We start from the raw sequence: 16029 nt of genomic DNA, 5'->3' as shown, positions 1-16029 counted from the left end.
AATGTTTGTGAGTTACTGTTTTATTTATTGTTATTTCAACAGAATTAAAATAACTCTCCCAAAACACAAGCTAGTTTCAAAGCCCACTTGAAATCAACCCTTTTCTGCAACCTTCTCTGAAGGGGAGTTTTTGAAATAATGCATGGTAGAGACAGCAATATCTTGTGTCCAGAGATCAAAAATAAATTTGAACAAAATAGTTTATCACGGACAACAGTGACTCGCTGTATAGAGCTAACTGATAAAGACTTTACCAGTGAGTTAAAGAAAAAAGCAGTCATTTAAGTTATATTCATTAGCACTGGATGAAACTAACATAAGAGACACCATGAAGAATTTTTATTAGAGGGATTAATGACAATTTTGAGATCACAGAGTAGTTGGCCATAGAGTCCATAAAGGGGACAACACGAAGAGTGGACTTGCATGACAGGTTGTCTGGTGTCATTGAGAGGCTTAAGATACCGTAATATACACTTGCGAATGTCACCACAGATGGATTGCCAAAATTAACAGGGAAAAAATATTGGGCTGCCGAAAAGAATGAAAGAGGAAAACCCTGAGTTTGTTGCAATTTTCCCACAAAGCGCAATCCACCAGGAAGCCCTGTGCAAGTCTGTATTGCAGCTTGATCACGGAGTGAATCTAATTGTAAAGCTCTTTATACAAGCTAGGGGGCTTAACCATCTTCAATTAATTGTCAAATTCTTTGAAGAAACTGATGCTGATCACCAGGACTTACTTTACTACACTAATGTCTGTTGATCAAGTTTGAAGAAAGTATGTCAGCGAGTGTGGGAGCTCAAAGGGCAGATAAGTTTATTTTTGGAGTTAATGGGGAAACCTGATGATTTTCCTGAGTTGAGTGATACAGGCTGGCTTTGTGATATTGGCAGACGTGATTGTCCTGAACGTGAAGCTAGAAGGGAAGGATCAGTTTGTGCCTGATACAAATGTACTTACAAATGTGAAAGCCTTCAAAGTCAAACTGATTTTATTCTCAAGACAAATTTCAAACAACTCATTTGCTCATTTCCTAACACTAGTGACACTGAAAGAAGCCCCTCAACATGCAAATAAATCACTGGCCGAACTGCACGGAGAATTCTGCCATTGATTCTCTGATTTTAAAAAGATAGAGAGGTTTCTTCAGCTGGTGTCATGTTCCCTCCAAGCTGGCATTTGAGCGATCCTGAAATGTGGAAATGTGGTTAAAATAATGTCCATTGTTTCAAAGTTGAAAAAAAAATGTTGTTTAAAACATTGTGAAAATTACTTATAAATCAAAGTTAGATTATTAATGCAGAATCAACAGTGAAATTCTGCCTTATTTATTTTATTCACATTTTTAATATTGTGATCAAGACCACATCAAAAGTCAAATTTATGTTAAAAACAGAAAACAATAATATATATCTCACAAAAATGCATAGCTAACATTATTTTATAGACTCTAGAGGTGACGTAGCTCATAACAGCTCCACGTGTGAGTGGAGAGGAGGGTAATTGACGCTACATAACACTTTCGCACCATTTTATGGACTGAAAACAAAGGAACGAGACATCACGACTTTTAAAGGTAAGTTAAGTCTATCTATATTTGAGAGTCATAACCTACATAACAAAGGTTATGACTCTCAAATGCATTACTAAAATGCATTCTGCCAGCGCTTCGATAATTCTTATGTAAGTTCGCTAACGTCAGCTAACTTAATTAGCTAGCTAGCTTGCTAACTAGCTAGCTATTAGCTAACTGAATTGGCGACCCTAGCTCATTATAAGCTAAATACATTAGTTAGAAAGCTAACGCTAGCTTGGTCGGGAAACGGTGAGAAGCATGTGCGTTTTGACACTCATACTGTCAGCTCACGCATTTGCAGTTGTCAATAACATTTCCAAAGAGCCGAAGTGCGTCTTGTGTAACGTAGCTAGCTAGGCTGCTAACTTAGCTACTAATTTGCTAGTGACTCTATGGTTGTAGCTGTAGACCGCAGATGTAGTAGCTAATGTGGCAGCCAAAGTAGCTAACCTAGCTAGCTAGCAAAAGTAGCCGAAGTTGACCGCTAAATTTCTAATGTAATAAGGGTACTCAGGCTAATTTCTGCAGTCCCGCAGAAGTTAGACTAATATTACTTTTTTTTTTGCCTTTTTTGTTTGTGCCTTTTTTGTGCCTTTTTCTTGTTTTTGTGGCAGCTTGGAAATAGCTTGACAATGGCTGAATAAATAGTTTGGTGTTAATTCATAATTACAGCCGTATGTGAAGCATTGTATTGTTCTTCATACGTTTTCATAATGTTATTCTCCACTTTTCTTCGATCAGTACATCTGAACCTCTTAATATAGCTACAGAATCCATTCAAAACTTGAAAATTGCTATTAGAAATACATTGTGGAATATTGGTTTGAATTCTGCCACTTGATGTCAGTTTAATAAGACACATGCATGGACCCTCATCTTTCCCTTACTTCCTCTCCCTATTCACGTCTTAATTTTATCACTCACTACACATACACATTAGCTATAGAAGCCATGTAGTAAGACCCATAGCTGTATTTGTATTTATTATTATAACTTTATTCCAGGGCATTATATATCTTAATCTATTTGGTGTACAACCACAAAAATGTGAGAAACTTATGCTCCTCAGTAGAACAAACTTCTTGTTTTTGATTATTTATTTATAACTTTTCCTCAGACAGCAACAGCAACCTCAGGTCAAACTATACAGTCCCCTCTCTCTGACCACATGTATTCCTCTGACATGTTCCCAGCCAATAGGATAGCAGCAGAAGATTAAACAGTTGGCCACTTTAAAATCTTGAGTTTACAATGAACACATTTCACAAAATTCCTAAGTAGTCAAGTATAATGAAAGTATAAATGTATAATGACTGTGTAAGTGTTCTTGAATGTGCACCCTTTGTACAAAATGTTCCTCAACAACAGTAAATACTTTTGTAAAATGTACTTGTGCTACATTTGTTATTGTATAACCAAAATATTCAATTCACTACTTTAAAATTAAATATGTTTGTGTTTTTTTCAGAACCATCTCAAATGCCATAATGTCTAAAATAAGGTTTAAGGGCAGATGTGGGAAGCTTCCCTTTTCCCAGTGGTTAAGATAATTGACTAGTAATCAGATGGTTACTAGTTCAAGCCCCATTACTTCCAAGTTGCCACTGCTGGCCCCTGAGCAAGGCCCTTAACCACTCAGTTGTATTGTCAGAATTCTAAGTTGCTTTGGATAAAAGTATCAGATAAATGCAGTAAATGTAGACAGGTTTCTTGAATGTGCACACTGTCATTTAGGGTGAGCAGTGAGTATAGTCAAAATTTGGCGTGCAGTCTGGACAAAGCACACTACCTCAGCTGGTTGTCAGTCAATCATTGCTTTTGAACACTATCCTAGAGAGACTGTTCTCTGCCTATCCAAGTTTTGGATCAACAGTAGATCCTTTGCTGTTGAAGATGTTAGTCAAGTAATATACTTTTAGTGGAGTGTGGTTTCATAGCAAAAACAAAGTGGGTTTTCTGGCTTCACAAGTCAAGCGTCTCTTAACACGCAAGGTGTGATCTAAATGTGATCATACTTAAACAACTACAGCTTTGGAAAATTGTTGGCAATGTACACCGTATTTGCTGTAATGTACAGTATTTGAGACCATAACCTAACCTGTGGTTTTTCCTCCTTAGACACTGTCCTCAGTACATATAAAACCACACACAAACATTATGGAGACCATGGCTAAATACTCGAAGTAAGCACCAGCCAGAATGGGTGGTGGTAGCCAAAAGAAATGAAGATATGTGGGATGTGCATTTTAATTGCCTGGCTTATTCATTTTCCTGTTGTACTCTTCTAACTCTTTGATTAAAAATATTCTAAGAAGTGGACTATTTTAATTTTTCATTTTGATCACTTTCAAGCTGACTTATATGTATGGTTCGGCAAGTAAGTTAAATGTGAACAAACATGAAATATGTAAAAACAAATTCCAAACTAGCACATAAAATAATCGAATGCCCAATTGCCCAAACAATGTTGCAGTATCAATGTTGATTCCATTTTCAAAATCTTAACAAAATTCAGCAGTTATTCAGCCTTGGTCTATGATGTTGATTTAGCTGTCAATTCATTCTGCAACAACACCGGAGGAGTTTCAATTGGGAGTGATATATCTTCATTGTGTCTCCCTATTAAAGGAAAAGTTCAACTCCCTGAAACTAGATGCGTTTTATGCTAAATGAAACAAAGTTTCCGAACATCCAGCAGATGGCACAGAAGATGCTGGTGATTTGGCTCTACCTACATGTGTGAGCAGATGTTCCGCATTATGAACATCAACAAAGCATGGCACAGATCCCCATTAACCGATGAATACCTGAGATCTGTCCTGATTACCACAACAAAGCTGACACCAAACTCTGATACGCTAGCTAAAAGGGTGATCAACAATGTTTCTACTGTAGGGAAACAATCTTTATTTGTTGGGTAATAAATTTTCCATGTAATTTATATTGGTGTCCCCACCAATCTCCTACCGGCCATGCATTGGCTCGTTTGTCAAATTTTAAAACCCTATTTTAAATTTTAAAAGACTATTTTCTGTCCTGGCTCCAAGATGGTGGAATGATCTCCTGCTTGCTCTCCAGACAGCAGAGTCCCTTGCAATCTTCAAACGCAGACTAAAGACCCATCTATTTGCAGAATATTTAAAGGACAACTGACACTGCTCCCTTAGTGACTGACTAATTTAGTACTTATTGTAGGGCACTATTTATGATTTTTAACAAACACTAGCACTTATTGTTTATAGCACTTATTGTTTAAGAGACACCTTATGTATTTTGCAGTTCTAGGTATCAGCATTCATCCCTGTATTCTAGTTCATTGGTATGTTTAATTCTAAGCTACTATACTGTACTTGGATATATTCTATGAGTAAATGACAAAGCACTTTTGTAAGTCGCTCTGCATAAGAGGGTCTCCTAAATACCGTAAATGTAAAACCCAGTGTGGCCCTTGAGCCAAAATGTTTGCCCACCCCTGCTTTAACCCCTATGTGCATCTCCAGTTTTAAACTCATTTTTGAATGAATTGTACTTTGTTCACTTTAACACTAGTTATCTGTAAACGTAGCACAATGATCATTCAGGATTCAAATTGAAGTAGACACTTGGGTCAATACATCCATTCACATCCAGGCTTATTTTTCCATCATTTAGGTTCTATTTGAGTTTATCTAATACAGATGAAAATGTCAAAAAATGCCCTTTATTTTTGGAGTTTTTAATGTGTATTTTGATGCTGGAGATTCATTTTCAGTCATGCTCTACATTTCCTGATTCACCAGGGTCTTGTCTAATAAACAACACTTTTGAGCATATACATGAAATTACTAAGTACATACACAGCATTTTCAACTAGGCGTGCTAGACATCTCCAAAGTGCCCCCAAACTTCTCCAAATGTACACAGTCATCAGTCACTATACATCAAGTTTGTAAGATTATTTTTGCTAAAATATCACAACAATGTTCAACAACTTACTAAAAGCCAACATTGGCTTCATAGCATCTTTGTTGAAGGCTAAACAATATTAGCTTCATTGCTATTAGGCTAAAAGTTTATGATGGGGTAAATACTGTAATAATGTAAATGCTGTAATACTGTAAAGAAATGGTATGCTTTTATACTTAGTTTGTAGCAGGATTATGTATTTTCCTGCAGTGAATGAAAACATCTAGTGATTTGCATGCAAATATTACTATTCCATGCTAGAAACTTTATTACAGCTTCCAGCTCATAACTGCAACCAAACAACTCCACATAAACTTAAGCTAAAATAAACCTCTTCAATGGCATGATGTCCAGTAGTATTGGCGATCATGTCATTTGTATGGCTGCATGAGTTTTACCAAACCGCATCACATGCGTGCGCTACAGTTTATCTAATTACAATGCGCAAGAGCTGGTCTGATGGATAAAGCTGTAACTGGCTAAAGGGGAAAACAAATAAAGCAATTGAGGCATCTATGTTTTCGTCTAAGTATCCTCTATTTGTTGAAACAGCTGCCAATCATGGCGCTTGCACCTGGAAAACACTTGTGAAGGAATGTGATAGCCCCCCTTTTCCCCTTCACACCTTGGTCTGTGGTAGGTGTGAATTGCTCTCGCCATGGGAAAATAGCTCTTTATGGCCCAGTAAAAAACATGGAATCTAAGAAAGGGGCGTCTTCTATTCAGGAACAATGCTACGTGAGTAATGTGCATTTTGTGGTAACTAAAGACTTGTGTATTTTGTGTTAGATTATGAAGGAAAGGAACATGTATTTTTGTACAAAGATATGAGCAAGTGAATAAAGAACTTTACTAGCATTCTATATTTTTTTAAACATGTCACATATTTGCTTTGATGTTGATTTAATTTTCTAACAAAATCTTATCTTATACCAGGAGCATTTTTTTAAAAGGACAGGCATGGTTGTTGTGGGGGAAAAAAAAGGTGTATTTCTGGCAAAAGGTTGTATGTAGGCAACTAAAAATCGGTAATGCAGCAAAAGCACATAATTTTATGAATTGTTGAAAACAGGCACCACCCTAAAATATAGGGAAAATGTCAACAATGGTGAAGTACTAAAGACTTTGTTATATCACTCATTCTTAAATAATTCACTTCATGTGCAGTGACCTGCTCCAAGGCTGTGTGGAGAAGCAACGAAACAGCATCTGATACTGATCTATTTGTTTATAAACAAACTGGAAGGATTCTGATCATTTTGAAGATTTACTGCACAAATATGACTTTACCAGTCGTTAATCAACGATATTCATTCATGCTAGATAAAACAGAATTTTTTAACACAGATTCTTGATTTTTTTTTTCCTTTCCTGAATTGCTGATTAAAAAAAAAAAAAAAGTCAATACAATTGAAGTAGACAATGATGCATTAAAACCGTAACTAACTGACAGTTTAAGAACCCGAGATGATATACTGTCTTGTCCTGATGCTTTTATTGATCATATACATATATATTTATTTGACAACTATATATAGATATGATGCTGTGTTCTTGGATTCATAATGTTTTCAGCTTTCCAGTTATTTGAGAATTGAATATACAGCTTTTTTGGCCTTATATTTTTCCATTTTCATCATCAGTCTAAGGCTTCCATTTTATAATCATCTCTTGCTGTTAGAAAGTAAAGAAGATGCTGTCATATGTAGAGCACATTGCAGGATAATAATCAAGATCAAACCAGAAGAGGTTTGCACCCAATCCCATAGTGCATTTTAAAAGTTTAAACTATTAACAAATGGCATTGTTAATTTTCACTCAGAGTCTTCAAGATGTTCTTGCTCTTGAGGGTCAGCTAGTGGTACTGGAATGCCATGTTAAGGGAGTCCCCTCACCAAGAGTCAACTGGTACCGTGAGGGGTCACTCATCGAGGATTCTCCTGACTTCAGGATTCTGCAAAAGAGTATGTATAATTGTTCTAAGCATGTACATTGCCCGTTACAAATCTGGGAGAGCAAATTAAAATGTTTTCTTCCCAGGTATGTTTGTAACTGAAAATACTCCGAATTCACCTTCCCTGCTAAAATAAAAGTTTAACAAATACAGTGGTGTGAAAGTGTTTGTCTCCTTCCTGATATCTTATTTTTTTGCATGTTTGTCACACTTAAATGTTTCAGATCAAATAAATTTAAATATTAGACAAGGATAACAGGTAAACACAAAATGCAGTTTTTAAATGAAGGTTTTTATTATTAAGGGAAAAAAAAAATCCAAACTAACTTGGCCCTGTGTGGAAAAAGTGATTGCCCCCTAAATCTAATAATGTCACATCGAACCCCAAGCACACTACGACACCCAACATGCTGTTCGTCCCAAGGCTAAAGACTCATTCAATCATACACATTCATTCAGATCCTCATCACCAGAATATTGACAGTGCCAGTTTTTATATCTCAACTGTATATAAACCTGTTTAGACCTTACCGGTATTGCCACTAGTTTAGACTGTTATAGCGAGCGTTATTTCCTTGATTGCTTTCCTGTGTTTCGATTGTATTTTTTGCTCTCTGGACTACTGATTTTTGCCTGCCCCTTTTTGTATACTTTGCCTGGTTTAGTATTGCTCTTTTGGTTTTTGGACTCTGACTGTTTACCTTGATGATTTGATTACCCCTGTCTTGGCTTTCCTGGTTTTGACCCTGGTTTGTTCACCCATCACGAAGTTGGAATATAATAAATCTATTTCTCTACATCTGCGAGCATCTGGCCTTGCTTATCCTGTCACAAATAACTGGTTGGGCCACCCTTAGCAGCAACTGCAATCATGCATTTGCGATAACTGGCGATGAATCTTTTACAGCGCTGTTGAGGAATTTTGGCTCACTCATCTTTGCAGAATTGTAATTCGGCCACATTGGAGGGTTTTCTAGCATGAACCACCTTTTTAAGCAATCACTTTTTCACACAGGGCTATGTAGGTTTGGATTTTTTTTCCTTCATAATAAAAACTTTCATTTAAAAACTGCATTTTGTGTTCACTTGTGTTATCTTTGTCTAATATTTTAATTTGTTTGATGATCTGAAACATTTAAGTGTGACAAACATGCAAAAAAATAAAATAGGTAGGGGGCAAACACTTTTTCACACCACTGTATATTGGACTACACAAATATAGGTTAAAAAATGAAAAGGTTATTTTTGGAATTACACTAGCCATTCTACTTGGCTGCATTAAGTGTCCTCATATTTCTAGTATTGTATATTTATGTCTAGCATATTCAATAGTTTATTCATCTGATAGAGTTTTAACATTGCTGGCTTATTTTCTTGTAATGTAATTATTTCCATGCATTTATAGGTGCATCTCAATAAATTAGAATATCATCAAAAAGTTTATTTGTCAGTAATTCAATTCAAAAAGTGAAACTCATATTCATTCATATTCATTACACACAGAGTGATTTATTTCAAGCGTTTATTTCTTTTAATGTTGACCCAAAAGTCAGTATCTCAGAAAATTAAAATATCATATAAAACCAATTAAAAAAATGATTTTTAATACACAAGTGTTGGCCTACTGAAAAATATGTACAGTATATGCACTCAATACTTGGTCAGGGCTCCTTTTGCATGAATTACTGCATCAGTGCGGCGTGGCATGGAGGCGAGCAGCCTGTGGCACCGTTGAGGTGTTATGGAAGCCCAGGTTGCATTGATGGCGGCCTTCAGCTTGTCTGCATTGTTGGGTCTGGTGTCTCTCATCTTCTTCTTGACAATACCCAATAGATTCTCTATGGGGTTTAGGACAGGTGAGTTTGCTGGCCAATCAAACACAGTGATACCGTGGTTATTAAACCAGGTATTGGTACTTTTGGCAATGTGGGCAGGTTCCAATTATTGCTGGAAAATGAAATCCACATCTCCATAAAGCTTGTCAGCAGAGGGAAGCATGAAGTGCTTTAAAATGTCCGGGTAGGTAGATGGCTGTGCTGACTTTGGACTTGATATAACACAGTGGACCAACACCAGCAGATGACATGGCTCCCCAAACCATCACTGATTGTGGAAACTTCACGCTAGACCTCAAGCAGCTTGGATTGTGTGGCTCTCCACTCTTCCTCCAGACTCTGGGACCTTGATTTCCAAATGAAATGCAAAATTTACTTTCATCTGAAAACAGCAACAGTCCACTCCTTGTGAATCTCCCCCAAATTCTTGAATTGCCTTTTCTTGACAATCCTTTCAAGGCTGTGGGTATCCCTGTTGCTTGTGCAATTTTTTTTCTACCACAGTTCTCCTTCAACTCAACTTTCCATTTATATGCTTGGATACAGCACTCTGTGAACAGCCAGCTTCTTTAACAATGACCTTTTGTGGCTTACCCTCCTTGTGGAGGGTTTCAATGACTGCCTTCTGAACAACTTTCAAGTTAGCAGTCTTCCCCATGATTGTGTAGTCTACTGAACCAGACTGAGGGACCATTTAAAGGCTTAGGAAACCTTTTTGGGTGTTTTGTGTTGATTTAGCTGATTAGAGTCTGACACCATGAGTCTACAATATTGAACTTTTTCACAATATTCAAATTTTATGATACTGACTTTTGGGTTTTCATTGGCTGTAGGCCATAAATCATCAACATTTAAAATAAATAAATGCTTGAAATGGATCACTCTGTGTGTAATGAATCTATATAATATACGAGTTTCAATTTTTGAATTGAATTACTGACATAAATTAACTTTTCAATAATATTCTAATTTATTGTGTTGCACCTGTATATCATTTCACATAATAAAAATAAATAAATAAAAAATAATATATATATATATATATATATATATATATTTATTGAGTTAGACTCTGTAGCAATACCACATGGGCTGCCATAAATTTTATGCTGTTAATTTTATTACACCAGTATTGGAACCACTATTATACTGTGATGTCAACTGTGACTTTGGAGTGCGGTACCCTCTGTACTTTTGGCTTCTTTCAGGAGTGACCTAATTATGATCAATGTTCAAGTTTTAAGCGGATACTACCTAGATGCTACCTTTCTTTTCAGGTAAAAATAGAAAATTGACAATTATATGTTAAAAATGCAAAAGTTATTTTGAGGACATGACATTAAATTTTTCAGCATTTATCAGATGCTCTTGGCTTACTGTAGCGATTCGTTGTCTCCATGGAAGAAATACTTATGTTTTATGCTATTTCTGAGTTTAAGAATAGCGTTATGTTTAGAATCCTGTCAGAGGGAAACCACATAAAGAACTTTGTTGGTAGAGAAGTAAGTGAAAGTTGATTATGCTACTCCATTGACGTGACAATGGATCATTCAAGTGCTGCTTGAAAAGATGGGTTTTATGTTTGAAGACAGCAAGAGACTCTTATGTACAAACAGGTAGTATGAGTTCCACTGTCTGGGTTCTAGCACATAAAAGAGTTCAGGCATGTCCATGACTCTTAGTGGGTACTGATTCAGTTCAAGCTGTAGATGTATGATACTAGCTGGACTGCTCAATAGAGGATGAGTTCCCTCTTGAGTCTTGGTTCTTCCAAGGTTTCTTCCTAAAGCCCACCTAGGGAGTGTTTCCTTACATTTGTAAAGCTGCTTTGTGGCATTGAGCATTGTAAAAAGTGCTATATAAATACGTTTGACCTTGACTTTAATAAAGGCATGAAGGGTGCAATATATGGAGCGGAGGGAGACAAGTGCGTACATGTAGGAGGGAGCAGGCAACTATAGGAAGCCAATGGAGAGAACACAACAGTAGATTGATTGTGAACTTAGGAAGATGTGAGAATGAGTCATGCATCTGCATTCTGGATCAGCTGCAAGGGTCTTGTGGTGTGTGCAGGAAGGTCTGCCAAGAGTGAGTTACGGTAGTGTAGTTTTGAAATGATAGGGGATTGGACAAGCAACTGAGTGGCATATTTGGAAATAACAGGCCATGAATTGAATGAAATAAATAGAAATCAGGAGCAAAACTACCATTAGCCATCTCCTGTACAAGGATGACAAGGATTAAGCCATACACCAAGAAAAGGACATTGACTCAAGTTTCAAGTTTAAAGTTTGGTTTATTCGTCACATACATAGTCATACACAGTATAACTCGCAGTGAAATGGTGGAGAGTGCTCTATCCAAACTGAGGAAAAGAAAACAGGGGTGCATAGAGAAATATAGATATTCTCTAAATGTGAAATATATATATGCAAGATAAATATATATATTCTATGTATGTACAAAATATATCTACAGTTGTTGTGTAACAAGGTAATTGAATATAAATATATATATACAGTTATGTTACATGGTGGTGGTGGTCCCCACAGTTTATCAGTTTCCCTGATTCAGGGCCCGAATGGCCTGTGGGAAGAAGCTCCTCTTCAGCCTCTCTGTCTTGGTCTTCAGGGAGCGAAAGCGCCTCCCTGACCTCAACAGAGAGAAGAGTCTATTGTTGGGATGGGTGGGGTCCTTCACAATTCTCCTGGCCTTGGTCTGGCACCGCTTGTAGTAGATGGTCTGCAGGTCAGGACGTTCCGTGTGAGTGATGCGCTCTGCTGAACGCACTACCCTTTGGAGTGCTTGTCTGTCCTGCTTGGTGCTATTCCCAAACCAGACTGTGAAGTTCCCCGTGAGGATGCTCTCGATAGTGCAGGTGTAGAAGTTCCGCAGTACTTTGGAGGGCAGTCTGAAGTCTCTTAGGCGTCTGAGGTGGTAAAGACGCTGACGAGCCTTCTTTGCCAGGGAGTTGGTATGGCGGGACCAGGACAGGTCCTGCGAGATGTGAAAACCAAGGTACCTGAAACTATCTACTCTCTCCAACGTGGTTCCACTGATCCTCACAGGTTGGTAGTGCCGCTCCTGCTTCTTGCTGCAATCCACGATCAGCTCCTTTGTCTTACTGATGTTTAGGAGGAGATTATTCTCCTGGCACCAGTTTTCCAGGTGTTTAATCTCCTCCAGGTAGGCCCTCTCGTCGTTGTCCGAGATCAGACCCGTGACAACGGTGTCGTCAGCAAACTTGACAATGATGGTGGAGCTGGAAGTGGCTGTGCAGTTGTAGGTGTACAGTGAGTAGAGCAGGGGGCTTAGGACACAACCCTGAGGAGCTCCAGTGCTGAGGGTGAGGGTGGATGAGGCGCAGTTGCCCACCCGTACTGATTGTGGTCTGTCTGTTAGGAAGTTGGAGATCCAGTCTCACAGGGATGTATGCAGTCCTAGATCCCCCAACTTAGTAGTGAGTAGGGAGGGGATGATAGTGTTAAATGCTGAACTGTAGTCAACAAATAGCATTTTAACATAATTTCCCCTCCCTTCGTCCAGGTGAGTCAGTGTAGTGTGGAGCAGATGTGCAATTGCATCGTCAGTGGAGCGGTTGTGGCGATATGCAAACTGCAGTGGGTCCATGGAGGCTGGCAGTGAAGATGTGAATACCGGGGCTAGCTGATCTGCGCAGGCTTTGAGGATCCTCCCGCAGATACCGTCTGGTCCCATCGCCTTCCTGGTATTCCTTTTAAACACTCTCCTCACGTCACTCTCCGTGATGATGAGAGGGCGCTGTTCTATGGTGGGCCCCGCGCATGTGCCATTGGCTGCGCCGATAGTGCCATTTGGACTAGCGCTGTTAGCATTAGTGCTGTTAGCACTAGCGCCGTTAGCATTGGTGCTGTTAGCATTGGCGCTGTTAGCATTAGCGCTGTTAGCATTAGGGCTGCTAGATGTAGCCTCGAAGCGAGCGAAGAATGTATTCAGCTCGTTCGCCAGAGACTCATCCGCACTCATCAGTCCGGAGGGTGGGCTCCTGTAGTCCGTTATCATCCGTAGTCCCTGCCACAGGGATCTAGAGCCACTCTGCTGGAACTGTGTCTCTAGTTTCTTCCCGTAGCGCCGCTTCACTTCCCTCACCGCCCTGCGCACTCCATATGCTGCAGACTTGTACTCGTCCATGTTCCCGCTGATGATCCCCGCATTGTAGGCAGCAGTGCGAGAGTTCAGAGCCTCGCAGATGGTTCTGTCCACCCAGGGCTTCTGGTTGGAAAACTTCTTGATGGTGATTCTTGGGATCATGTCGTCCACCAGTTTCCCAATAAACCCTACTACTGCCTCCGTAAACTCGCTGACATAATCAGTGCTGCGCTGGAACATGTCCCAGTCTGCGTCATCCAGAGCGTCCTGCAGAGCGGCCACCGATTGGTCTGTCCAGCGCGTGACCTCCCTCTGAACCGGAGCTTCCCGTTTCAGCCTTTCCTTATATTGTGGTAGGAGGAAGATGGCGGCGTGGTCCGACTTACCAAACGGTGGATGAGCTAGTGCTTTGTAACTGTCCTTGTATGGGGTGTAGCAGTGGTCTAGTGTCCTATTTCCCCTGGTGGGGAAGGTTACGTGCTGGTAAAGGTTGGGCACTGCACGCTTGAGGTTAGCGCTGTTGAAATCCCCAACCACAATAAGTGCAACGTCCTGGTGCTGTGTCTGAAACTGTGTGAGAGCCTCATGAAGTTCACACAGTGCAGTGTCCATGCCTGAGGTGGGATGTACACGGTGTTGATGATGACCGAAGTGAACTCCCGGGGAAGGTAGAAAGGACGAAGCTTGAAGGCGAGCAGCTCCAGGTTGGGTGAGCAGAAGCGGGTGAGAGTAATAACATTGGCATTGTTACACCAGCTGTTGTTTACCATCACACACACTCCGCCGCCTCTCGACTTCCCCGAATCTGCCGTCCTGTCCATGCGGTGAACCGAGAAGAACTTGGCCGGCTGGATAGCGTGGTTTGGTACCGCTGGGTTCAGCCACGACTCAGTGAAGCAGAGGAGATTGCAGTCCCGAATGTCCCTCTGGAACTTTATCCTGGCCCGGAGGTCATCGAGCTTGTTATCCAGAGACTGGACGTTGGCTAGCAGGATGCTAGGTAAGGGAGCTCGGTGTGCCCGAGCCCTCAGCCTGTTCCTGACGCCGGCTCGCTTCCCTAGAGGCCTTTTCCTCGCGCCGCGTCTTTTGTTTTCCCTCAGGATCTCCGTCGGCCATCTTGGGTCCGGGGTTATAGACGGCTTGAGGTGAGTGCTATGTAGATTAAGAGAAATAAGGGCGTCTCTGCTGTACGGGATACGTGCCGTGGTGTGTAGAGAAGGGCTGCGGAGAAATCAGGGGTAGCGGGAAGAGCGAAAAGAGCGAAAAAAGTGCCAGGTGTGGACAGAGCAGTCGTGACGGCAGCCGACCTCACCGGCGCCATCTTGCATGGACTCATGATCCATCTGACCAGGATCTACACTGGAATGTCATTCAGGCTGGAAAAGAGTAGGAAAAGTGATCATCTTAAGGAAAATTAAACTACCTCAACAGCAGTAAGAGCACCTCCTGGTGAGCAGGGTGGCATATAAACAAACTCCTGGGCACCTTCATGGGCCAACCTGACCACCCAGGTAAGGACCTATTGGTCAATGGCAGGATCCAAATCAGGAGCACCTCACGCTCCCCACCCTACCCCAAAAAATTCTAGGGGAGCTTCCCTTCTGTGCATAACGAGAGCCACGCCTTCAGGACAGGAGTGGAAGGAGGCTCTTGAATTCTTGAGGTGAAATTGAAGTGCTGTGCACAGTATTTCCAACCAAGTCTAATTTGGCATCTGAATTAGATGCGGAATTAACTGGCAAAGGTAAACATGACAAACAGTCTCCAATGTGATGTATTATGATACCATACATGAAAAACAGGAGGTATGCCTATATGATCGGATTCTTTAGTAGACAGCAAAATAATCAGTGCTTGGTGACCTGTGCCATTTTTCCAAAGCTCAAACACATGTGATGACCTCCTTCTCAACAGTTCATTACTTTTTTCAGCTGGAGTCAGTCCTTGAAGCAAAAGCCACCGTGTGCTCAGTTTGATCTGTACTGGTGATAACACCACCCGGGCTGTAATCTGAAGCATCATTGGACAATTATTGGCAAATGAGGCTTAATCAAGGCAAGGACTGTACTTCTGACCAGTTGTTTTTTCACCTTTGTGAAGCATTGCTGTGCTTCTTCTGTCCATGTAAAAGTTTCACAAAAACAAGCATGAGAATGAGCCGAGGCTTGAAGTGTCACCTGGTGCAAGAGCTTGTGTTATTGCATGCAGGTGTTGCCTGGCTGAATAACTTTAACATTCAGCAGTTGCCCAAGAAAGTTTTGGATTTCAAAAGTTGCATTTTCTTTCATTTAACTGAGGTCCAGCATCACTGAACTGTAGCACAGTCTTCAAGGCAGCATTATGTTCTTGGTGAGTACGTCCAAAACAGATGATGTGATCCAGGTAGTCCTTAACATTTGGGATATCTTTCAAGATTATTTATTGGAAGCTGAAGGGGCATATACCATTTCCTTGAAAAATGGAACAGCCCATGATTGGTTGTGAAGGTTGCAAGGTAATGGCTGTCTTGGTGAAGCAGTAATAGGCACTTTCTAAGTCAATTTTGGAGAAAAGAGTAGTACCTGACAATGAGAAAAGCAGTGCATCCA

The 16029-nt window shown here is 40.2% G+C and overlaps 1 protein-coding gene across 3 annotated transcripts in view; it reads left to right on the top strand.

Annotated features, from left to right (window-relative positions):
- The window catches only part of mypn (myopalladin), a 69822-nt gene that overhangs the window by 20243 nt on the left and 33550 nt on the right, over positions 1-16029 (top strand). For all 3 annotated transcript variants that reach the window (XM_035531413.1, XM_035531414.1, XM_035531416.1), the window contains exon 7: positions 7347-7488. In XM_035531413.1, the coding sequence (XP_035387306.1) occupies positions 7347-7488 (142 nt within the window). The remainder of the gene's footprint in view (positions 1-7346; positions 7489-16029) is intronic.

Source organism: Electrophorus electricus, chromosome 11 (assembly GCF_013358815.1).
Source record: "Electrophorus electricus isolate fEleEle1 chromosome 11, fEleEle1.pri, whole genome shotgun sequence".
NCBI lineage: Eukaryota > Metazoa > Chordata > Actinopteri > Gymnotiformes > Gymnotidae > Electrophorus > Electrophorus electricus.
This window is presented reverse-complemented; position numbering and strand designations above follow the sequence as displayed.